General features: G+C 39.7%; 1 protein-coding gene across 1 annotated transcript in view; it reads left to right on the forward strand.

Annotated features, from left to right (window-relative positions):
* Nucleotides 1-26903, forward strand: part of ST18 (ST18 C2H2C-type zinc finger transcription factor) — an 825897-nt gene that overhangs the window by 434406 nt on the left and 364588 nt on the right. Inside the window, exon 12 of the mRNA XM_044060418.1 lies at nucleotides 12254-12316. Within this exon, the coding sequence (XP_043916353.1) occupies nucleotides 12254-12316 (63 nt within the window). The remainder of the gene's footprint in view (nucleotides 1-12253; nucleotides 12317-26903) is intronic.

Consider the following 26903-nt stretch of genomic DNA (forward strand, 5'->3'; position numbering starts at 1 on the left):
TCATTAAGTTAAAATAAACTGCCATGGCATCATTTTAGAGGTGTTGAATTTAAACCAGTTAAAGATAAGCCCAGAATGTATGTCCTCTAAGCTGAGAGGTAAATTTAGGTATCATCAGCATAACTATGGTATGTAAGCTTGTCTGCTTTGTAAGATCTCCTAAATAAAACATGTAAGCCATGAACAGTAAGGGGCGTAAGATACAGCACTGTGGTGGTCCACACAAAGGGGAAAAGAGGAAAAGAAGCTGATTCCAGATCAAACCTGTTGAGTGCAGTTGTAAAGGTAGGACATGAACAAATCTAAAACCATAGAGGAGATACCACAGTAAGTTTCTAAACTCTCAGTCAAAATGTCATGGTCAATGGCATCAAATTCAGCAGAGAGATTAGCCAGGAGTAAATAGTACCACTGGTCTTTAACCATTAGTAAGTAGATCATTAACTACTCTAATTTAGCTGTCTCCTTATTATGATAATCAAGAAACCAGATTGAAAAGGATTCTTGAGCTCTTTGGCTGTGAAATGAATCTCAGGCTGCTTATAGACAACCTTCCCTTTAACCTTTCTCAAGAAATGAAGATTATAGAATGGAGATAATTGTCAAAATGTGGGGGTCCAGGTAGGTTTTCCTGATAGACATAGCAATGGCCATTTTCAAGGCTGATGAAAAAAAATCTCATTGAAGAAACCAAAATCTGAAATATCACTTGACCAAGGACATCTTTATTGACATGGATCAAATCTACAGATCATCTCTGTGTACTTGAAATAAGCTCAACATAGATGAGTGCAACGTAAATCGGGAATGTCAAACTCCACCCAGAGAATAGGAAGTGGGGAAGGTGTCACTCTAGCAACTTACATGGAGTCAGGTGGTGTCATATCAGATTTCATAGCATCAGTTTTATCAGTGAAGGACTGAGCAACAGACTTGCATTGTGAAGCAGATAAAATCTTCTAGAGCTGAGACAGACTAGGCTGCTCTACCTTTGCACCATATGAAAAGTGCAGCTGATCATTTACCCACCTCCGAGGTCTGTCTGGATATGAAGGCTGCCTTCTTACAAGTAATCTAAACCTGGAATGTAGCATAATGTTCATCCAGGCCAAGTCTGTCTCTCCACAGACCCACATAGCACCAATGATGTTCTAACCTGCACCTTTCTTATTGAAGTACTATAGATTCAAGTGTCAGGGACAAAGACCTATTATACTCAGTGAGCCTGATTTCCAAAGAACCAGCTCCATGCTCTGAAAGGAACTGAAGGAGCATAGTAAAAAAAATTCAGAGCTGATATGGCTAGTAGAATGAATCACCTTCAGTTCAATGTTGGGGGTGCTATAATGCAAAAGCTGTAAGCCAAAACATACAAGAAAGTGATCAGGCCAAGAGACTAATGCCACTACCACGTCTGATGTCTTCACATCAATAGGATTTTCAAGTCCAAAGAATGGCTTGGTATGTGAGTTGCAGAGGTACTAACCTGAGCAAACCCACAGCCCTTCTTAATACATCTGAATTCTTTGACAAGAGCCACCAACTCATGAATGACCCAGATACTGAAGTCATGAAGCACAACATGGTGCTGGTGGTCCACAACATTGTTGACAAGGAAATCAGTGAACTCCTGTAAGTAAGTCCCTGCAAAATCTGGTAAAAAGTAGATGAGGCAAAACCTACAATTTGTTCCTGCAACAGGGCCATGTTTACAGAAATTGGCCTCCTTAGAAACACAAAGGGGAGAAAGGAAGAGGAGCTGATTCCAGAGCAAACCTTGGCTTCACAGACAGTAACTCCACTCCAAAGCCTACCCCTCTTAAGATACTGTATTATGAAAAAACCCAATTGGATGGCTGAAGGCAAGTTATAGCCAAAGTTATCATCAAGCCTAGCATTGGTGATAACAGCAAGCCTGCATCCCATGACATGTCAGAGATAACCCCAATCTGTAGTTGTTACATACCCGTATAGGAATAGAGTTTTTGAGAAAGCTGTGGAGAAAGAAATAGTTTACTGGAAAAAAATTTGGTGAATGGACCTTGTAAACTGAGCAGAATTTAGTTAATGTTGTGCATTCTGTAATAATACAACATTATAAATGTGTAACTGAAATGGTTTGCTACATAATAGTATATCCTTTGTGAAAAAGTGCACTGGCCAACAAGTAAAAATGTTTAAACAAAGCATACAAAAGCCTATTAGGGCAATTAATTAAAAAAAAGATAAAACCGATTCTGCGGCCGGCCGGACTGTATAGACAGAAGGTTATATGGTTTTAGATAACACATTTATTCTTCCTTCTGTGTCTTACCCTCATTTTGTCCTCCATTTTCATCATTGTCCTATCAACCCCTTTTGACAAGTTTAATCTAGTCAAAAACTGGAATCACACATGGCTTCTAAGATGGCTGCACACTGTGTAATAGCTTAATTTCAGCTCTCTAAGTGTGAAAACAGAAACCCAGGAAAAAAAAAACAGTGCATTTGTCTTTTTGGTTAAAATTCAGACACTGGCTAGTAAGTGCACTGCCTGGATGCCAACAAAGAAGAAGTTTGGAGAACCTGAAAGAAAATCAACCACAAAAGATAAGAAGAAAACACTGGCTGGCTGGGAAGTATCCTGCAGCTTTTCAGCAAAAAGCAGTTCAAGCTCCAGCTTTGGTGCAAGACATGACTTCTAGTAATCTAGAGGGAAAAATAAGTCAAACGTGTTCAGAGCTGATTAAGATGAACAAAACACTGAAGGGGCATATTAACTCAGATATCAAAAGGTTTGAAAAAATGCAAAAGGTTTAAACAGATACTCAGATGAGATGATAAAACTGCAAAAATTAGAAGATGAAATGAAAAGCCTGGTTTAGTATGAGACTGCTTAAGAAGATATGCTTCAAATAGTGGTAGAATTAGAAGACAGAGCATGTTGGGAAAACCTGAGATTTTCTGATGTACCAGAGAAGCTGAAACGTACAGACTATATTAATTTTATGAAAGCACAAATAAGCAGCTGGACTGGTACTTCACAGCAGGAGTTGTTAATTGAAAGGGCATACTGTGTGCATGCTCCAACGCCAGACATGAGAAAGCAGCCAAGACTTCTATTAGTAAAGATGCAAGCCTACTAGCAGAAAGAGTTGATTCTCACAAAACTGTGGCAGAAGAACAGAGTACTAAAAGGTGGAGAGAGTAGAGTGTTTGTGGAAAATTATTACTTACTGTACAACAGGTAGAAGGGAGTAAATTTATATTCAGCTATCTTCAGAATATTATTCTTGGAGGATCAAAGCCCTTTTTGATGCAGAACATAGGTTCATAGGTGTGTAGTAGGCTAATGGCCCTGGAGCCTTTACAAGCATCATGCCACCTGACCTTAGTTCCCAGTGCCTGTGTCAAGCAGAGACACTGGAGTGATCCCCGGGGTGAATTTTCTATTTCCCATTCACTCATCAAGATTTTTCTTGAAGAGGGCCAATGAGGTGCTCTGTTTGACATGTATGGGAAGTCTGTCCCATAGCATGGGCAGTCTCTGGGTTATGAACCTGTCCCTCCAGCATGTCCTGTTGATTGTGGTAATGAGGTTGAGGTCTCTGGAGCATGTGGTGTGGTGGGATTGGGATTTCTTTAGATGTAGCATTTCTAACAGAGCTGGGTCAGACATGGCTTTGTAAGTCAAGCAGAGATCGCCTCTAAGTAGGCGATATGAGACAGAGAATAGTTGGAGTTTTTTGAGTCTGTCTATATAGGACAAGTGTTTAAGGCCTAGGATCCTCCTTGTGAGGTACTTTTGTGGCCTCTCCAGTTATTGCAGGTGTTTAGTGAGGTACATGCCAAATGGGGCATTGTACTCAATGATTGGCCTAATGAGGGGAGAGTAGAGGGAGACAATGACCTCTTTCTTCCTGGATGCAAAACCCTTAGTAATGAGAAGTGCCACATAGAAGGACTTTCTGACCACAGTGGTAATGTGGTGGTCAAAAGAGAGGTTGCTGTCAACCTGTGTTTCCAGATATCTTATAATGCCTTCTTTGTTCAGTGGACTACCATTGATGTGGTAATTCATGGGAGCCAGGTTTTTCCCAAAGGGGATGATGACACATTTTTTGGCATTGAGCTTAAGGCCATGGTTCTTACACCAGTCGTTGGTCTCAGTGAGGCCTTTCTGTAGGATGTCAACATCACTTGGGGAGTTAATAATAGCTCCCCACTTGCAATCATCTGCAAACTTTGTCAGCCAGAGTCCCTTCATGTTGGCCTGGACTTCAGAGAAGTAGATACCAGACAGGAGAAGACCCAGAAAGAACCCTGTGGGACTCCACTCGTGACTGGTCAGCAGTCTGACTTGGAGTCAGCTACATTCACACTGTGGGTATTATCTTTAAGCCAGTTTGCAACCCACCTAATGATATATGGGTTGATGCCTAGCTTAGTGAGTTTTTCTATGATTCCTGACTGGGGAATGGTATCAAAGGCCTTGGCCAGATCAAGGTAGGCTGTATGAACCACCTTGCCTTCATCCACAGCTCTGGTGACTGACTCAAAGAAGTCGACCAAGTTGAGCAGGCATGATCTACCCTTCACAAAACCAAACTGTGTGGGATCCAGAGTTTGGAGATTCCCTATATCCTTGTTTATTAGGTCCATGATGATGCGTTCCATAGCTTTGCATATCAGACTCGTCAGGCTAATGGGGCGATAGTTCCCAGGTTCTGTAGTCACTCCTCCTTTGTGGAGAGGGATGACTGTAGAAGTACGCCATTCACTAGGGACAAACCCTAAGGTGAGGCTGTGATTGAACAGGGCACACAGGTGAAGTGCCAGTTCACACTGTAGTTCATGTAGAACACAGCCAGGGATATTGTCAGGTCCCATAGAAGCTGTATTCTTGGCCTTGGACAGTGCTGTTTTGACCTGTGCAGCAGTAATACTGGGTGCCTGGCAAATTACTGGTATTGTGATTGGTCCTTTGGGGGGAGGGGTAAAGTAGGTACTGAATCTGTTGGCCGGTATATTGGTAATATCTGTTGGCTTGGTATAGGAGGTACCATTGTGAAGTAGCTCAGAGCAAATCTGAGTACTGCCGTGGAAATTCTTTACATAATGATAGAAGGCCTTGTGGTTGTCTTTACTATCTGCTGCAATTCTGTTTTCAGAGCTAGCTTTAGAGGATTTGATGAAGGATCTCAACTATTTGTTGAGGCTGATAAGGGAGTTTTTCCAGTCTTGGGATTACACCTTATTCCGCATCAGTTTACTCCTTCTGTCTTAGAGTTTGTTTATGGCAGGGGACCACCAGATTGGCTTCCTTTTTTAGGAGGAGAGCATCTTTGTTGTATCGGGTATGATGAGAGCTATGTATTTGTGTACGTGTTTGTACAGTGCAGTGGTGTATGATTTGGTGGTCATGCAGCTATTCTCCATTTGCATGGGTAGCGTGAAGTTAGCCACCTCTGTTTTTAGGAACCCAATGTTAGCTTTGGAGAAATTAGTCATGGTGGTTACCTTTGTGGGGGGGGGGGGGGAGGTATGTGGATCTCCAAGGTGATTAGTTTGTGGTCGGATCTAACCAGGGAGGAGTTGACTATTTGTGGAGAGCAACAGTCGCCCATATTAGTAATGACCAGGTCAAGGATGTTGCTACCTCTAGTGGGGGTAAGAACGTGCTGGTCCAGGGCAGTGGAATTAATGAATTCCAGGAAATGTTGGGCAAGTGTATTGCTACATGAGTAGTTTTCCCAGTTAATGGAGGGGTAGTTGAAGTCACCCAGTATGAGAGTGTTAGGTTGGACCCTAATATTCTCCAGGGTGCTTAGGAAGGTAGTGTGTGAGTCTTGGGACATGGTTAGGGACCTATAGCAGGCTACGACCTGAATCACTGCCTTACCCAATGTTAGCTACACCTGAAGTATCTGTGATGGATTATGTTGGGCTACCAGTCTGGAGGTGTGTGCATCCTTTATGAAGCTTGGAGCTTTGGTCCAAGTTCTGGGACAAAAAGGTGTGGAATGAGTTATAGCCTGGTAGTGCAGCTTTGAACCAGGTCTCTGTTACAGCACAAATGGCGATGTTCTCCATTTTAAGGAGTGCTTCGAGCAAGTGCATTTTGAGATTTAAACTTCTACCATTGAGCAGCATGACCCTCAGATTGCATTTGTTTTTAGCTGTTATGGTGGTAATTTGGTCTTTGGAACACTGCCTAAAAAGGCACTATAAGAAAGGCAAGAGCCATGGCCAGTAACATGGTAAAGAATAAATACAAATGTTTGTCCAAGAAAAAAGTAAGCGGTCAATCATAAGGGACTCAGATTCTTATTCTTCTGATAATAAAACTCATTGAGAGACTTTGCCAGTGAAATATTTTCCAGTATTTCAAAGGTAAATGCTCAAGAGACAGAGAAAAGAATAAGAGTTGACTAGAACAATCAGGAGTACACTGGAAATGAAATAGAGACTGAAGTTGTGAGATTGAGAGCAACAGGAAGAAAATCAGCAAATTAGAAATTAATAAATAAATGTGACATTACAAAACATCAGTCATATTTGTGAATATCTCCGAACAAGAAAAACTGGAAATTTTGGACATATTTTACTTTGTTAAACTTGTGGATGGCTCTAAAGCATATGCCATACTTCATGTCATTAATGTTTTGAAGAACATTATGGAGAGGGGAAGAGGAAGGAAGGAAGGAGGTAACTGAAAGTAAAACAATTTTTGTTCTTAAAAGTATTTTTATAAAACATGACATATACTGCTTTTTATATAGTAAAGCATTTTCAGTTATTTTGTATAATCTGGATACTAAAGTAATCAGGTGCCCCTTTCTTTCTTTCTTTCTTTCTTTCTTTCTTTCTTTCTTTCTTTCTTTCTTCCTGTTTAGTTTTAAGAAATTTTGGCACTGCAGCGTAAAATGAGAAGGAAGCTTAGACAACAGCATGTTTAAGATACTAGGCTGCAATCTTGAGTTGTTGAGCTGTTGGATGGTTTGTAAAAGTATACAGATAATGATATAAGTAAAGTTGACATGCTTTTTCTTACTTTAGATAGGGGAATGTCTGGATTACGGCCATTAGACTGACCTAACAACATGTTTTGAGTGGAAGGAAGTAAATAAGAGGACAGTGAATGTAAGGAAGTGTTCCCTTAGCAAATACATTTTCACAGTGCAATATGAGAAGCTTGTAACTGAAGGCAACTGTGTATATGGATCTGACATTTCTTTGGAGACAAGCTGAGAAGAGGGCAATAAAAACAATATTTTTTTATTTCAATGGCTAAAGATAATGTTTTCTGAAAGCATTCAAGTTGTTTTCTGCTTATGGGAGAAAAATAAATGTAAGACAGAAACAGACAGGACTTAACATAAGTAGAGGAACAAGCTTGTACTATGTGTCTTAGCGTAGATAACCTTAATTATAGTTCAATTAAATCCTGTGAGTGTAGCTGTGAATCTATAAGTTGCTCCTTTTAGGAGGGTTAACGTTCATTATTTGAATCTGTACATAATTTTGTGTGTTTGTATTAAGTTAATAGGTCTGGTGGTGTGTTTATTTTCTTGTTTGAGGGTTTTCATTAAAACAAAAAGTCTTGTAAGTTGTGACATAGCTTCAAATGGGTATGACAAGAAACGATGCATAAAAGATCAGCTTGCCAAACATTACTGTATGTATATAACTAAAAAGCTGAAACTAGACATTTAAAAAAAAAACGTTATGCACAGCAGGTGGGACTAATAATGTCTTACTATAATGGCAACACTTTCCATGTTATCTTGGAACATGAATGGTCTTACAGGTGTATACAAAAAAGAAGGAGTAGTGAATTATATTAAGAAATGTAGAATGCAAATAGCTGTGCTACGAGACACATTTAGAAAGATCTAAGTATGTGAATTTGATAATTTGATAAAATACATGATTTCAGGATGTTATTCAGTGAAATATGTAGGGCAAAGGAAAGGGGGAGTGCTTATCTTAATTGCTAGAAGACCTCCAGTAGTGATAGAAGAAGGAAAAACAGATAATAATGATAGATTTGTAGTAGTAAGGGGCTACTGGCTAGGGAGGAAAACTATACGGGCATATGGTTATATTCTGTCTAAAATTGCTACAGTGGAGCTTAAGAAAATTCTGGCAAAAATAAAGAACCTTCTGCAAGGAATATTAATTATAGGTGGGAGTGGAATTCAGTTTGCAACAGTGAGGATTTCTTTGTGGGGGGTAGAAGAGAAAATATAGCAAAAGTGGCTAGATTTTTGAAGAAATGTATGAAAATATTTGGTATGGGTGATGTGAATTCAGTAGTAGGAGCTCAGAGAGAATTTACATATTATTCCCCAAGGTACAAAAACTGGGCTAGGCTAGACAGAAATTATATTTCAGAAGAGTGTGTACATTTAATTGAAAGTTTTGATATACATCCAATATCTGTTTTCAAATCACGTCAATGATATCTAAAATAAAAAGGCAGAGTAATGAAATAAACATGAGACAGTGGCACTTCCCCACCTGTCAAACAGAGGAATTTAAAGAATATGTAGCTGAAATAATTCAGGAGTTATTAGGGAAGACAGAAATTTCTTCAGAAAATATAGCTAGGGAGTGTGATAAAATGAGAATAGAATTTAAAATTAGGGTAGAAATAAAAGAAAAAGAGACATGGTTAAGAAGTGACAAGAATTATTTGGAAAGACTGACGAAGGGTAAAGTATTGCAGAATAAGGGAATTTCACAGATAAGAGGTTCAACTGCAGAGTGCTAGAGGGAAAATGAGGGGCTACCTGGATAATATGCAGTTTAGAAAGATTGCCATTAAGCAACCGTTTTTTTATAATAACTCTAGAGCACAAAAGCTTTTAGGACAACGGCACAGGCAACAGAAAGTTGAAAGGGCTGTTGCCAAGCTTATTGAGCCTATAACAAGGAATATAAGCAGAGATCCTGTTGAGGTATTATAAATGTTTCAGAAATTTTAATCTGTGTAATACAGAAATGTTGAAATCAATAAAAAGTACAAATGGAAATATTTATGGAAGAATTAATCATGCCAAGTTTAGATTTAGATGAGGCTCAATTATGAACAGTTAGGATAGGAGAAGATGAGATAAAAATGATGATCTATAACCAATCTACAGGAAAGCCTTCAGGAATAGATAGTGTACCTGCAGAACTTTGGAGGGTAGGAGGAAAGAAGGTGATCAAGATCTGGAAAATTTTGTTTAACAGGGTTTTTAAAAGAGGAGAAGCACCAACATCATGGAAGAAAGCTGTGGTTGCTGTAATACCTTATGATGCTAAAGACACATCATATCCAGCTTCATATAGGCCCATTTTAATTCTAAGCCATGAGTATAAAGTATTTATGTCTGTAATGACTAAAATAATGTAAAATGTGTTGTCAAAATTGATAGTCTGGATCAGTGTGGATTTCTGGAGGGGAGGCAAACATTTCACATTAATAATGCAATGATGATCCAGATGGAAGTAGAATGTAAGAAAATACCACTGTTGTTGGTGGGTCTTGATGCCGAGAAAGCATTTGATGGAGTAAGCTGGGATTTTATGAGTATGCTAATGGAAGTATTTGCATTCACTGACACAGTAATAAAGTTAATTAGGAGACTATATGAGAGACTGGAGGTGAAACTCAAAGTGTGGAGGGTCCTGTCTGATAAGTTCTGTTTGAACAGTGGACCCAGGTAGGGATGTCTTCTTTCCCCTATGTTATTTGCTTAATATTTAGAAACAGTGGCACGGAAAATAAGGGACTCAGAAATTCAAGGATATAACAAGTATGGTAATCAAGAAAAGCTGATTTGGGAGTGTAATGAATTGGCAGACTAAAAATTCTATGCAGACTACTGTGCCAAAATACTGGATGAGCAAATTGGTCTGATTAAAAAAATTATTTTTTTGATCAGTGATACAGGATCTGAATTGCCTAGACATAGTAAGGCCTTGCTAAGTTTAAAACTGGTGGCTGCCAAAAAAAGCAATTACTGGAAATTAGAAATCAGAGTCTAAACTAACCATATTAGAAGCAGTGACTATAGTGACTGAGGTAAACTAACTGGAAATAAAATCTTTAGAAAAGGATAGGAACAAATTATACAGAAAAAAATAGGAATTGTAGGAACAATACATACAGAATAATGTTTTGGAGGAGGAATGAGGTTTAAGAGAAGGCAGAAATTTATTGAGCTATGTAATGTCCAATTGACAATGATCGTATAGATTATATGTGATGTATAATATTTGCAATTGAAAATATGTCAATGTGTTTTTTTCATTTATATAAATGTATGACTGCTTGTGTCATAAGTGATAATTCAATAAAGATGTTTTTATTTAAAAAAATAGAATCACACACAATACTCTTGACCAGAGATGACCCTTAAAAAAAATGTGTCCTCAGCATTTTCAAATTGCTTGGTTATACTGATAACTTAAACAAGTGTGTGGAGAGTGGTCATTGTTTTTAAGAATATAGGGAGCCTGTATTCATTTTGACATGTAATGCTATAAAACTAAAGGGAATGAATGGAGAACACTGTTATAGAAAGAGATGAACTGTGTATGTAGCAGGCTAGGTCATGTGGCATAGTGCAGCATCATCTGTTTTGTTTTTAAACCAGAAATGTACCTGCTTAAGAGGTATATTGATATGATATTTTTGTGTTATCTGTTATTGGTTACCTTCTATTGCGCTATTATACCAGAAAGGAACTGATTGTATGAGCTTCAGGCAGTGTGTTATTTGACCAGAAATGTAACCTTTTTTAGAGATGTATTGTTATGACCGCCTTGTTTATTTATTTCTTACTGATAACCTTCTATACATCCTGTGACACATTGTATGTAGAAGAGTAGATAAATAAAGCAATAATAAATGTACTTAGGTTCATAGGACGAAAGTAGGCTATTGGACAGGAGGCCCTTATAAGCCTAGCCAAGAATTTCACCCATGTTCCCACAAAGTCAGCACCTGTTTTCCCTGTCCAGCAGGGACACAGGTGGGATCCCAGGGGTATATTTTCTGTTTCCTATCCAGTCATCCAGGTTCCTCTTAAAGAAGGCTAGTGAGTTACTCTGCCTGACATTGACAGGAAGTCAGTTCCACAGATGGGGGAGTCATTGGGACACAAATCTATCCCACCAACAATTTCTATCAATGTCACAAACCAGGTTGAGACCTTGCATGCAAGTTGCACGAGTGGAGTTTGACTTATGGATATGCAACAAACAAGGCTGAGTCTGAGATGGCATTGTTAGCCAGACACAGGTCACCTCTGAGCAGTCTGTATGAAACTGAGTAGAGGGTCAGGTCTTTTAGCCTATCTGTATAAGGTAGGTGTTTGAGACCTTGGATTTTCCTGGTAAAGAACCTTTGTGGTCTCTCAAACTGCTGCATGTGCTTGGGAAGGTACATGCCGAAGGGGCATTGTACTCGATAATGGGTCTGATAAGGGAGAAGTACAGGGATGTTATGACCTCCTTGTTCCTGGATGAAATACCCTTACTTATGAGGTGGGCCATGTAGAAAGCCTTCAGTACAATGGAGGCAACATGGTGGTCAAAAGTCATCAACCTAGGTGCCCAAGTCCCTCACAACTGATTGCGTGCTTAGTACGTTGTTATTAATGTGATAATTAGTGGGGACACCATTTTCCCCAAAGGGGATACTGATGCATTTCTTGGCATTCAGTTTGAGGCCATGCTTCTGGCACAAGTCATTAGTTTGGTTAAGGCCCTCTTGGAGGATGTTCACATCACTAGGGGGAATTTATGACAGTGCCCAGCTTGCAGTCATCTGCAAACTTGGTCAGCCAGAAACCACTGATTTTGGCTTGCACCTCAGAAAATTATATCCCAAACAGTAGAGGCCACAAGACTGATCCTTGGGGTATGCCGCTTGTTACAGGTCTACTACTAGAGGTGGCTTCCCCTAGTTTGACTGAGTGGGTTCTGTCAATGAGCCAGTTAGCTACCATCTGGTAACATATGAGATGATGCCTAATTTATCTATTATACCTGAGTGGGGAATAGTGTCAAAGGCTTTGGCTATGTCAATGTAGTTGGTGTGCACTGTCTTGGCCTCATTCATGGCTTTGGTGACTCTTGTCAAGAGTATGATAGGATTGCAGTTTAGAATAGAATTTATGACAAAAAGTAGATGCTGTCTGAAATGCTTTGTTATAGAGCGTACTTTTGTTATAATTAAGCAGTTTATTTTTCCTTCTTTTTTTTTTTTATTTTATAGTTGCCCAACACCAGGATGTGATGGCAGTGGACATGTAACAGGAAACTATGCTTCCCATCGAAGGTATGTAGCCACATAAACTGCAGTATTCACTTACTGCAGATGCATTTACTTACCAGATTATCTCACTGTGTAGAGCTTTAGTCTCATACAGTGTTGTTTTATAGAAATTCAAGCTAGTTGCTTTTGAAAGGCTATAATGTTATGCATGTCCATCTGGAAAAGGATTTGGAGACATGCTTATAGCTATCCAGAATCTTCACAGTCATGATCTTCTGTTGGAACCTATGAGCAGCCATTTAGTTGTCTAGGTTAATCACAAAGGAACCTAGGAAGCTATGTTGTTTAATAATTAGGATAAGTTGATTAGAAAGGCATGGAAGATATTGTGAAATAAAACATGACATGCTTAGTGGTGTTGTTAATATTAAACTTGAGAACATGTGATCAGGACAGTATGTTATCCCCACCTTTTGTGTGTTTACAGCATTGTTTATAACCTGGAGGAAGTGATGCAACACTGAACATAGGGAGAGTAGTTACAGTGTGTCAGAATAATTCAAATTAATATGTTCACTGATTTTCTTAGTAAAAAATATTTGGATCCTTTGTAAATGAGCAAGATGACTGATCAGAGGGGAGCATTATACTGTATGACAGGGCACATGAATGTACATTGGGATAGTGGCACCATAGTGTCAGTGGCACAGCAGGTGCCACATCCGTCTTTGGTGCAGAAGGCTGTGAGTTTTATTCCCACATTGTATAGATCATTTGCTGACACTGTAGTGTAGCATAATAGGGGTACTGCACTCCTGAGTGTGTTATCCTTGGGATGAGACATTAAATCAAGGTCCCATCTGTCTGAGTTGGTAGTAGCTCAGGTGGATGTAAAACATCCCATGCCACCTGTCTAAAAGAGTCTATCATACTATCATAATTATCTTATTGTCCTTATTTATAATTTCAAATTCCATTATCATTGTCCTTACTAGACCCCCCACTCCTTTTTCTTTAACCAACATCTGATTTTATGTAATATTGTTGCTAAGATCCATTTTCTCTTAAACATAATTTCTTTTATCCTTTCACTCCAAATAACACATATAATATAAAGCATCTTGTTTATCTATCATTTTAAGATATTCTTTAATTCTATTCTTATAATACACATATTCAGTCATACCCATATTTATCTTATCCACCTCTTTTATGTCTTCAAAGAAATTTTCTTTACATAACTTTTTCCGTAATTTTGTAAACTTTTAAATTTTCAAAAAAATGTGTTCTGTAGTTGTCTCTTCCCCATAATATGTACATAGTCTTTCACATTTATTTTTATATGGCATATTCAGTTTTACTGGTAATTTCTTTATTAACAGTCTCTATAAAAAATCTTGACATTCTTTTTGTAGCTTGATTTTTTTTCATTCAAAATGTGTCATGGATTAACATAACAATATTGTACCATTATATTTTTGTACTACTATTGTCTCCCTTTTTTTCCATTTCATTAGTCTTTATCTTCCACAATAATATTTTTTCTTGGTAATATTTCATATCTTCATTACTTCTGTTTATCATATCTCAAAATCTTTCATGCTTATATTTGAATAACTTTACCACTAACCTGCCATATTTTTCATTTATCCACTTTATTACTTCGTATAAATTTAAAGAAGCAGCATATACCACTGAGTTTACCAGCCCTAAACCTCCTTCCCTTTTATTCAGATACAAGACTCCTCTTTTTATTGGATTCAATCTCAAAGCCCATATGAATGAAAAAATACCTATACCAAGTATTTTTTCATATATTGTTAGCATCATAAATATACTTGATAAATATGCTGTTTTCCCATTAATACAGAGTTTATCACAAAAAGAACACATTTAATTTAATTATTCTATTGCTTTTTTTCATTGAACTCTGCTTACATTCATTCTTAGTCCCAAATTTTATATCTACACAGAAACTTTATTAATTATAAAGTATATACCTCCCATCTTTACTGTGTCACCCAATCTTTTGCTTTTATCTTTTTTTAAAGTCATACCTATTGCCATTAAACATTCATTTAAACAAAATATTATTTCTTTTATCCAAATTTTATTTTTCACAATCATTATAATGTCATCCACATAAGTGAGCAAAATTAGAATTCTTTATCCCTCAGGCATTATATATTATGTATTCTTCATTTTAAAATTCACCTCACATACTATCATGTTCATAACTAAAGCAAGTAGTTTATAAATCATTGGACACCCCTGTCTTATACCATTCTTCGTATATATTTCTTTTCTTAGCCATCCATTTACTAAAACTCTTGCTCTATTATTATTGTAAGCAGAAATACATACTTTCATTATTTTCTCACTTGTATTAAATTCTTTCATTATCACCCATAAAATGTCATATTATATCAAATGCCTTATTAATATTCCATACCATAAGTTTCACTTCTTCTCTTCTGTTTATAATGTCATCCACAATCTGTCTTACTATCATATATAATTATTGACACCCATTCCTCTTTATACTGTATAGACTGTCTTCCATAATATTTTTCATTTTGCTTTCAGTTCTGATCTATATTATTTTCATAAAAAATATAGTCTGTATTATTCAATACTACTGGTATCCAGTTTTTTTATTTCTGTTTTTTTCTTCTTCTTCCATATACATTGAAGTGCTGCCCTACATAACTCTTTATACATAAAACCTTCACTGAACTTTTAATTCAAAACCTTTACATGTCCATATGTTAGTATTAGGCTAGCCCTTGTGGGCAATTTTAATTCTAGCCAATTACCCCATGTAAGAATCAACCTTGTTTCTGTAAGGTAAACAGCTTAACCATTATGCCAACCTCCAACCTCCCTTTAGAAAGTATTCTCCTTGCCAGTTTATTAAATTTTTATATATTTCATATCATAACCCGTCCTGTCCTGCAACTGTATCTGTATTCACTTGTCAAAGCACTTTAACTCATAAGGACATCTCTTTTTCAATTATTTACTCATTTTCTCTGAAAATGTTTATGTTTTAACTTCCCATATTCTCTTCTGTTCTTTCTTTTTTTTTTAATTTCTTGTACATACTCTACTAAAATATTCATAATTTGTTTCTGGGTTCTTTTTATTTCTCGTTTTACATTTTCATTTCTCTAATTACACTGCTATCTTCCTTCACTAGTCTACTTAAATAGGCTAATACTATTTATCTTTTCCTTGTAAGAAATACCTTTGCTTAAATAAAAATTCCTTTTTTCTTGATTTCTTCTATATATCCCTTTGTATTTATCAAAATACTCTCTCAAATGCAACTTTATATATTCTTCCATAGTCTTCTTTTTCTACTTTTCTTATGTCATTCTGCCACTGTAAAAAAATATGTATATTATTCTTTAAAAGTAATCCACCATTCACACCAGTTTTTGCAAAATACTGTCAGAGTAATATGACGTCTCCCTAATTGTGGTATTAATTTATTTCCTTCTTTATCCTGTGCTTTCTTATTTATCCTTTTATTTATTTTCCTATTTTAATGTATTTATTTTCATTTAGCTGTAACCTTATTGCTAGGTGATCTAAAAAGCTTGCGACAATTGACAGTTCTTCTGCAATGATTAATCCTTCTCATATTGTGAAATAATCTGTTTCACTTTTGTATATACTCCCTTTTATATGGCCACACATTTCTTTCAAATGCTTAATTTACACATCTCATGACGTCATAATGTTTAGCATTTTTCTTATATAATTTCCTTTCTTTTTTCGATATCCTGTCAAATCACAGTTGAAATCTCCTGTCATTATAATGTTCATATGTATCACTACATAATCCGAAATCTGTTGAAATAAATTCTCCATTTCTTTGCCCGTAGCATAAGCATATAATGCTGTAATTCGATGTACTTGTTCTTTCCATCTTAAATGTACAATAGTTAATCTTCCCAGTCTTACTAATGTTACAGCTAATATTTTACTGAATTTTTGCAGAGTACCACTATTCCAGAACACTGCTTGTTTTTCCAATTCCAGATTACTTTACAGATAACACTTCTCCCATAGTTCTTCTGTTTTGAATTTTTCTTCTTTTGTTAAAAATCTTAAATATTCTGGTAGAATTATATCCGCAAAACGTTTATTACACCACTTCAAAACTCCAAGCCTTCTCACTATATTCTTAATACCGTTTACATTTACAGAAAACACTGTAACATTATTACTTTCCATTTTCCTTAATTTCCTAGGTATTGTGTGTTTCCTTTTTGTGAAAGGTTTACAATCTTTCTTATAGGTTACCTATTTCCTTTCTGTTTCTATTTCATACTTATCCCTTTAAATTTTCTTTTTCTATCTTTTACTCTTTTACCGATATAATTTTTTTTATTTTACTAGTTTCCGTTGTATATCCTCATCACTTATTGCAGAACCTTTCTCTATGTCATCCTCTTTGTGTTTTAATTTTCTTCTTCTTCGAATTTTTCTTCCCCTTCTACTTCCAGTACTTCCTGTCTTTGCTCATTTTCATCTCTCTGTCTCTCTCTCCTTCACTTTCTCTATCATTGATTTCAATTTTGCAATCCATCCATAAATGCCCACTTTTTTTACATTAAGATTTCAGTTCTTATCTTCTTGCAACATTACCCATTCCCCTGCAAACATAAAATTTATTTTTATCACAGTTGTTTATCAAATGATCTTCCTTTCCTCAGAAAAAAACATGTTTTGGGTTGACCTCAGTATTTCACAACATTTCTCATGCTAGGAGTATGTATAATTTTATCCTTTTCCATTTTAACTGAATATTACAGTCCCATCCACCAGTATATAAATGCCTTTTATAGAATTTTGCTTTGTCCACCATTTATTTGCATTTTTTATATAAATATCCTTTCAAAAGCTCTCTTTCTACATCTTTTCAAAATTGCAAATGTATTTTCATTTTTGTTTCCCTGTTAAATGCTTTTACTATAAATAAGTTCCAGGGATTACAATTCTTTTTCTTTTCATACTCTCCAAGGAAAATTTCCTTAGCATAAACAGTCTCAAATGTAATGTCACAAAATGTTTCTTTGTTTGTAAGAATAAAAGCCCTTACCTCTTGAGCTTATACACCTAAAGGAATCATTAAGTTGCCCCAAAGATCATTCTTTTGCCTCTTTATTTTGAATTCTCAGGATGTAATTCTGCCGTGTATTATCCTCTTCCTTTTTTTCTGTTAAGCTGTCTGTCCTACACCCTCTTTCACTGTGACTGCATAAAATTTCTTTTCCTTTTACATATCCCCCTTCATGAAGGACTCTGCCTTTTCATTTTGAATCTTATGTATAATTTTCCCCCATGAAACATCTCATCATTTTTCTGGCTTGCCCATCATCATAATTTTTTTCAATAATCATCCTACAACTCTCTCTAATGGTAGGTTGTAACAGCACAACCTTCACTGACCGATTCTTCTTTCTCTGATTCAGTAAACAAGTTTTGCTGAAAAGCATCTTCTGAATCCTGCATAATCTTTTGTACACCATCTACAGCACTGGTGTTCACCTCCATGCCTTCAGCCGTCTTCTGTTGATACACTGGCCTCCCAACTACCACTCCGCTAGGAGCAGGACATGCACATTCCAGACGGAGTAGGTGAAGTTCCCTAATGCCCTAGCCAGATTTCCCCTAGTAGTATAAATGCCATCTTGGGTCTCCCTGAAAAGATTCCAGTAGTCTAGTGAGACTAAGCTGGTGAACAAAGGATAAATAAATAAAATAAAAATAAATAAAATAGTAACTTCACTTAGTTATCTATCTGTTCACCTTAAACTGGATGTGCTACTCCCTGTACCTTTCTGATAACTGTTGCAGTGTGTTAATTGAGTGTTAGGTCATCATCAGTCAGTGCTTCCAGTTTCTTAAAAAAACTTATAGTTTTTATGACTTGTGTCTCAATGAAGTAATTTGCTGGAATAGTCCCTTTAATGGTGAAATCTTTGTTGCACTTCTTAATTTTGAATTTGAACTCATTGCATGCACATCAGGAGTCAGTAATATTAGATCCCTGCTATAGAGTGAGTGTGCTGCTGGGGGACAACACTGTGATCCCTGTTTAGCAATTGCAAGCATACCTAATGAGCCAAATCTTACCTTCTACCTGTATGCTTAAAAAGAAAATGTCAAACATAAGGGGGGGAGGGGGCAAGGTAATCCCTGCAGTTATCCAGTAGTGATTTGGGTGGATGATAAGAACTGAACACCCACTCTAACATTCTGAATCCTATTTCTCAGTCCTGTCAGCCGGATACCCCTCAGACAAGAAATCCTTAAGCTTAATTATTATCCCAGCATAGAAGATATTGTTGAAGGCCATAGTAAAGTCCTGGTATGCAGCATCAGAAGGAGTTGTAAGCAGAAGTTGCTGTAGCCAAGGCTAAATATGCAATGAGACATGTTTGTCAGGGCTACTGTGACGTAGCAAAAGTTAAGACATTATAAAATCCTACTGGCTGCCTGGGTGGTGGCTTCTGATGACCACTTCTTGCCCAGAGGGAATGACTTAGCTGATAGGTCATTGGGAGGGCTGACGATTAGCAACATTTGGAGAAACATCACTGAGAAAAAAAGACCTTTCTATTCTCTTTTGACATCAAATTTAAATTCATGCGCTTTGTTTACTGGAACTCCTGAAGAGTTTTTTTTTTTTTGCATTGGATTCGTCTAGTTTTATTATGCAGTATGGGTTAGTACGTGTAACTAAGGCAGATGTTTTTGTTTTTGTTGTATAATTTGCAAAATTTAAGCTGCACCATAGTGGTTTTCTGTTGAACTTTCACTTATGTTTGTGACAAACGAGTACCTGTTTGATGATGTATATACCAAAGATTATCTGGAATGCATTAAAACTATCTAATGTGGTTGAGTTTGGGCATTTAAAGTGCAGTTTAAACATGGTGTGGCAAGGCTTTCACCATGCTGTGCAGGTGCCAATGCATGTGATAAACTAGGGAGGAAACTGTAAAATGTTGCATTTCTTATGTTTTCTACTACCATAGGAATATTTCTTTTTATAAGTTAAGGTCCCTAAGTTTAAAACATTTAATCTTATCGATGTTGAAACAGTGTTGTGATTCTCACCCATGGGTTATGTTTGTCCTTATTCCAATTTGTAGATAAATTATCATGCTCTACTTTTATTCAGTTATAGACAGGCATGAGTCAAGATAACCTAAATTTTAGTCCATGCTTATGGAAATGAAATTTATACCTGTAAGAATCATTATCCACGCAATGCTAAAAGTTTTGTTTTAGCTTTCTCTTAATTCAGTCCATTTCATTCAAAGCTGCTAAGCAAGCAATAATGCCCAAAAAGTGTGTTATTGTGTAAGTAACATATACCAAAAGGTGTTCTGCGGCCCCGTGGCAATGACACAATCAATCTAGAAGGCATTATCGCACATTAAGAATAGGCTATCCATCTAATGTTTCAAACTTGCTGTAGTTTATGTAAATGTTGCTGAAGGACGTATTTTATATCTCAAATATAAGTTTGTAAAGTATTTAATGTCTATACACACACTGTCTCGCATACACAAACATTCAGAAGCAGTGTATCTTTAAAAACAAACAATATCAGTTAATAATGCTAGCCATTAAAAGTTTCTTACCTCCATATTTTTCAGCTGTCCAGATTTTCACAGAATATCCATATTCTTACCTCTTCTTTTTTTGGTCTGTTCCTCATATAATTTTTGGTTTACTGGCAAATCATTGGCAGTTAAAGTAAATAAATAATGACATACACTTGAGTTTCAGAATTCATTTCCTTTAGAAAATGTATGCTAACATAAATTCTCTTATTCTATCAGCTTTCTAATTTTATAAGAGCAGTAATTAAAATATGTCCCTATTTTTGAGCCTTTGTTCCCCAGTTATTTTAGGCTTTATCCTGATTTATTGAGCTAAGAGGTATGCAGACCTCTTAATTTTAAATAACTGCTACAGTCACTGATTGATCCATTGATCTATCACACGCACAAACGTCTGCTTTCATGCACGCAAGCACGCATATCCTCACAAATGCAGACAGAAACTTAACACACGCACACACACACACAAACATTTTTCTATTTTTTTTAAATTGTCTGTTTCTTTTAATTTTACATTCACTAAACAGCAAAAGCACTGCTTAGCAAGTGTAAAATAAACATTAGCTTTCTTACAGTCTGAGCTCCTCAGCAGCTTAGTATACTGATGTGAAGTGGCAGAGTAATTTTCAGCAGACATCACCTGTACATTAACAGCCTGCTGAAGAATGTTCTTCTCCAGTCAGAGCGGCTATGTACAGGTCGTCCATTCTCTAAATAAAAATAATTTATTCACTTGTTGTCTGTTTTATTGTTAATTGAGTGTACCTGTTGGCTGTTAGTTTTTTTTTCAGAGGCAACTCAGAAATTGTTGAACTTCTGTAAGCAGAAACAATGAATCTGAAATTTTAATAGTTTCACATAGTGTAATAACACTGCAGTCAAAAAGAGCAATGCAGCAATACTAACATACAGTGACTTAGCCTGTAAACTATAACTGTGAGCTTCAGATGTGTATGAACTAACACTGGTTCATAAGTCTAGTCCTGTGCCAATATGCAGGTCTTCCACCTGTATGCTACATGATGTCAGTAGGATAGCAACCAGAGACAATTATATTACTTTTAGTGCTTTGGCACTGATATTAAAATATGCATTTCCTCATCATATCCGATATACAATAAATGCATTTTCTGTGTTATCAAGTTTACTTGTTAAAAAAAAAAAAATCAACATTTTGCTGCAGTTTTCTGACTTTACTTGTTCTGAATGCTTATGGGAAGGGACTGTATTTACCAGTGGAAACATAAAACTTCTTTCTCCTCATTTTTTATGTAATTATGGATCTGAAGTAGTTAACTTCATTTGTCCATCAACCTGCGGGTATCGGATCCATATCCGATCCGAGCCGGCAGCTTCAAACAGCTAAGATCCGAGCTCCAAGTTCCTCCCCTTACCCATAATCCCCTGCCATCCCTCTCTGACCTCAGATCTCATTTGCCGCGGTTGACTCAACAGCTTTGAACGAGTTCCAGGTGTGGGAGTTAGTCGTTCTGTGAGAAAAATATTGCTTTTCTAATTTTTCTGTAGTGTAATATTGCTTGTTGTGTTGTGTGTTGCCCTTGTATTAAAACCCTTTAGTTTTAATATTGTTATCTGGTTAATTTTTAGTGTAGTTCATTCCTCCCCATGTGTGTTGGGCCTTGTGTTGTTTTTTTAGTTTAACTATGTCTGAGGCCCCAAAACCCTTTTTCTCTGAATGCACTGAGTGTGGCCATAAGCTATCCCCGGCGGATGGCTATACTCGGTGTGTTATTTGCCTTGGGGTTGACCACCTTTCCTCAGGCTGCACTATTTGTGCAGCCTTCAACCCCAGGGCTCTAAAGGACAGGAGATTGAAGCTGATTTTGGCGGGACTTTTGCCCCTGGATTCGGCTTTGACCTCCTCTCCCTTGGTGGCACCTGCTGCGGCCGTGGCAGTGCCCCCTTCCACCCCTGCTCCTCTGGCCGGGACTCAACCTCCCACCTTAGGCCAGGAGGAGAGGGATACTAGGTGGGAGTAGAAGAAGGAAAGACACCACAAGCGGCAGGCCGAGTCTTCCTCCTCGGCTCCGCTGGCTAAACAAGCTGCTTCTCCCAGGGCTTCTGGGCCTTCTCCTTCCCGGCTCCATTCACCTCGCTTCTCCCCAGAGCCAGAGGAGGAGACCCGGTCGCCTTCAAGGTCATCGAAGCGGCACTCCTGGCCTGCCTCGGTGGCCTCCTCTAGGTCCACCCGAAGCTTGTCTGATGCAGATATGGACCGGATGATGCATAGGTGCCTCCAGGCCCAGCTACAGATGGGAGTGCTCATGCCTCCCCCCCCCCCGAGGGGGAGCTCAACCCCCTTTTTCACCCCGATTGCTCTTTCTCTGACCCACTTTTGGGGTTCAGAGCCTTCAGATCAGGGTTGCATTGGAGCCGGGGGAGGTTTGGCACCGATAGTGCTTCGTACTTCGGCTCCGACCGCACCCTCAAGTTTGTCAGGTCCCTTTTCGGATCTGAGCTCTCGGAGCCGAGAGCTGAGCTTTGGATCCGGAGGGGTCAGTGTGTCTTTGGCTCTGTCTAGGTCGGAGCATACTGGCCCTTCGGATCCGATTGCTTCAGCGCCGGCCCCGATCCACACATCGGATCCGAGGGGGCTGCTCTCGGATCCTAGAGAGAGCAGTTCTCCCTCGGCGTTCGATGTAGTGGAGAGGGTATTGTCGAGGGATTCCAGGCCCCAGGCTCTGACTACGGATCAACCCTGCACTCTTTCTCAGATGGGCCTACCTTCCATCACCCAGCCCCAGGGACAACCTGCGTCTACGTCCCAGGTGGTTCCCTTAGAGGAACAAGATGTGGTTGGTGAGGCCTCTTCGGACAGCCCTACCGAGGAGGTCCCTCACAAACGTAAGTGTAAGAGGAGGCACTTGGACTCACCTGAGTCTTTGACAGAAGACACGGACTTAGAGGCAGGGGAAGGTTCCCCAAGGTTACCCCCTGAGGACGTCTCCTTCGGAGACATTATGGAAATGCTTCGAATTAGAGGGGGGTGGTCAGCCCAAAAGCCTTCCTCAGATGAGTCTGTGTTCCTGGAGGCATTTGATGCAGGCCCATCTACCTCTTGGGTGTCCCCTCCTGCTTATCCCCTGGTAGATCTCATCACTACCAGGGCATGGAAGGAACCAGACACTGTTGAGCCCATTCCAAAGAGGCCGAATAAAATCCTTAGCCCCCCCCCCTGATAGAGCGGTATGGAGCAAGGGTTTTCCTGTAGATGCCATGTTGGAGGCGGCTGCCACCAAGAGGGAACTAGCCCAGGAGAGTTCCTCGGTCCATCCTCCCAACAAAGAGTCTCAGATGAAGGACGGCCTGGGGAAGTGGATGTTCACTTCAGCTACCTTGCTGTGAGGTCGCTGAACTATATGGCACACGGCATACGACTCCAGCGGGATCTCATCAAGGAATACGCCGGGTCGCCCCCAGAGTCTATGTCGACTGAGGACAAGAAGGTGTTCTCAGCTTGAATGGCCACTCTCAAGTCCATCTCGGACACTTCTATGCGGCTCCTCTCCCATGCTATGGAAGGAGCCGCTAGAGCTAGTGGAGCGGGCGTTGTTTTGAGATGACATGCTTGGCTCCACCTCTGCGACTTTGCGGAACCCTTCAAGGCGTCCTTCGCAAATGCCCCTTTTGACGGCTCTTCGCTTTTTGGCAAGACCGTCCGCGATATGCTGGTCTAGAGCGAGAAAGACGGGAAAATGTTGTCTCCTGTCGGAGTCCACTTCTCGGCTCCCCAGAGGTCCTTCTCCAGGAACCAAAGGGGACAGAAGAAGATGTTCCGGAAGTCTCAACAGCCTCGTTTTGCTCCGGACCCCTCATCCTTCAGAGGCAGAGGAGGACAAGGTGGATGCTGGCCCGGAGGCAGAGGGGGACTGAAGAATTTCGGGTCGAGAGAACCCTTTTCGGATCAGCCCGCGCAGCAGCCCTGAAGGGTTACCCGACTGTTCCACTCTGGAGGCAGTTGGGGGGAGCCTCCCCGATGTCCCACCCAATCAAAGGGAGGCAGCAGCCGCAGAAATAAAGCAGCTGCTAGAGAAAAGAGTGATCTAGCGCGTCCCCCTAGATCAGTCCGGATCGGGCTTCTACTCCAGGTTCTTTCTGGTGTCAAAAAGGATGGAGGACTTAAGGCCAATCCTCGACCTGTCCTTACTAAATCTGTCAGTGGCCAAAGAAAAGTTCTGGATGGTCACCATTCAATCCATTCTCCCCCTCGTGCAGGAGAACGACTGGATGTGCTCGATAGACCTCAAGGATGCGTACTGCCACATATTGATGGACAGACGGTCCAGAATGTTTCTCCGCTTCCGGCTAGGAGCCAGTCACTACCAGTTCAGGGCCCTCCCCTTTGGTCTCACCACAGCCCCCAGGGTGTTCACCAAAGTTTTGGCAGTAGTAGTGGCCCACCTGAGACTCCAGTGTATACAGGTCTTTCCCTACCTGGACGACTGGCTCCTGACCACCCCCAACAGGCATATACTATGTTCAGCCAGAGATTACTTCCTCCACCTGGCCTCTCAGCTGGGAATCACAGTCAACCTCAACAAATCTTCCCTTCATCCAACCCAGATCTTAGACTTCATAGGAGCCAGATTAGACACAAACCTATTGAGAGTCTTCTTAACTCCGGACCAGATTTGTACCCTGAAGATCCACGTACTGGCCCTTTTACAATCCTCGGCTCCTCCAGCGGAATTGGTTCTGAGGGCTCTAGGTTCCATGGCGGCCACGATCAATCTGCTACCTTTACTGCGCTTGAACATGAGAGTACTACAGTGTACCCTGCAGGTTCAATGGTCCATCCTGCTACGCCCGCTGAGTGCACCTATTCCCCTCAGCAGGGCTTTCAGGAATTCCCTGCTCTGGTGGCTCCAGTCAGCAGACCTCCAGATAGGGCACCCCTTTTCTATGTCCCCACCTCTAACCACAGTGACCACGGATGCTTCATGCCTAGGGTGGGGGGGGCACTGTATGGGCAGAACCGTCCAAGGCACGTGGACCCAGTCAGAGACCTTATTGCATATCAATGTCCTAGAGATGAGTGCGGTGCTTTTGGCGTTGCAAGCACTTCAAGCCCTTCTTCCCTTAGGGACAGTGCAATTCAGACAGACAACATGTCTGGTCTGGTATATCAACAAACAGGGGGGAACCAGATCCTACCCACTTTGTCAAGAGGCCATGAGAGTTTGGGAATGGGCGATCTCCACCAACCACTTTCTCATAGCGACCACATATTCCGGGTCGGTCGAACATCTTTGCAGACAGGCTGAGTCGAACCATCCACTCGCCGTACGAGTGGTCTTTGAACCCCAGAATAGCGAAGCAAATCTTCCTTGAGTGGGGTCAACCTTGCTGCAATCTCTTTGCGTCCTCTTCGAATGCAAAGTGCAGTGACTACTTCGCTCTAATTCCCCCACCAGGGGAATCCCCCAGAGATGCTTTGGTGCATGTTTGGCCATCTGGTCTACCTTATGCTTATCCCCCTCTTCCTCTAATGCTAAAATTCTTGCAGAAAGCCCGTCGGTTGGGGAGCAGAGTAATCATCATAGCTCCATTCTGGCCTCGTCAAACATGGTTCCCATATCTATGGTCTCATCTAGTGAATCCTCCATGGATTCTAGATCCCACCCTGGATCTGATCTCTCACCCATTGGGTTTACCAACTCCGAACCTGGACAACCTCAAGCTCACTGCTTGGCTGATCCAGTTCCAGTAATAGTTAGGACTCCCGGTATCTCGTCCCCTGTTAAGGCTATTTTAGTGGCTGCTCATAAACCTTCTACAAGAAAGGTTTATAACAGCAAATGTAAACGCTTTACTATTTGGGCGGAACATAGAAACTTGGATCCTTTTACAGCTGCCATCTCAGCGGTGTTAGAATTTTTGTCGACCTTATTCGACCAAGATGCTAGCTCTTCCACGGTCAAAGTCCAATTAGCTGCAATTTCCGATTATTATGTGGGAAGTGACCTCGGTTCCTTAGCATCTTCCAAATTATGTAAGACTTTCTTAAAAGGCACCTTCCTCTTAAGACCTCCGGTGAAAGACGCAGTCCCTCCATGGGATTTAACTCTTGTTCTCCAGTCCTTGACCGGCCCTCCGTTTGAACCCGCAGCCTCAGTAGATCTGAAATACTTATCTTGGAAGACAGCCTTTCTCATTGCTATCACTTCGGCTAGAAGGGTTTCAGAGCTTCAAGCCCTTTGTGCCAAACCACCGTACTTGGTCTTCCATAAAGATAGAGTTTCCCTCAGGACCAGTCTCTCCTTTCTACCCAAAGTTGCTTCTGAGCCCAATATTAATCAATCTATTAATTTACCAGTTTTCTTTCCAAATTATCAAAACAAGGGTGAATACAAATTACATTCTCTGGACGTACATAGGCAATTGAGATTCTACTTGCACAGGACCGCTGAACATGGGCAATCTGAGCAACTCTTTGTATGCTTTGCAAGACCCTCTTTGGGCAAACCAGTATCAAAAGTTACATTGTCCAGATGGATTTCCCAATGTATACTTCTTGCATATAAGAGTTCTGGTAGACCTGAACCTGAAAGAGTCCACACTCATTCTACCCAATCGATCTCTACTTCTGATGCCTTTTGCTCCAGAGTCTCCTTGGACGACATTTGTTCAGCAGCCACTTGGGCTTCATCCCATACTTTCATTAACCATTACAAGTTGGATCTAATTTCCAGAGGGAGAGCATCCTTCGGCTCTGCAGTGCTCCATAATATCCTTCCATAGGGACCCCCCAAGTTTGGGTAGCTGGGGACTCTGTCCCACAGGTTGATGGACAAATGAAGTTAACTACTTCAGATAAAGAATTTATGTACTCACCATAACGTTCCATCTGAGTAGGTAAACTTCATTTGTCAGCAACCAACCCCCCCTCCATCCCCCTAACCTATAGTGCGTCCTAGAAGGATTCCTTGTCCTTTTCTCCGGATAACACCAGGTTAGGAGTTGCAGGTGATCCTTTGTTGTAA

Source organism: Protopterus annectens, chromosome 2.part0 (genome assembly GCF_019279795.1).
Source record: "Protopterus annectens isolate FY-2018-M chromosome 2.part0, PAN1.0, whole genome shotgun sequence".
Lineage (NCBI taxonomy): Eukaryota > Metazoa > Chordata > Ceratodontiformes > Protopteridae > Protopterus > Protopterus annectens.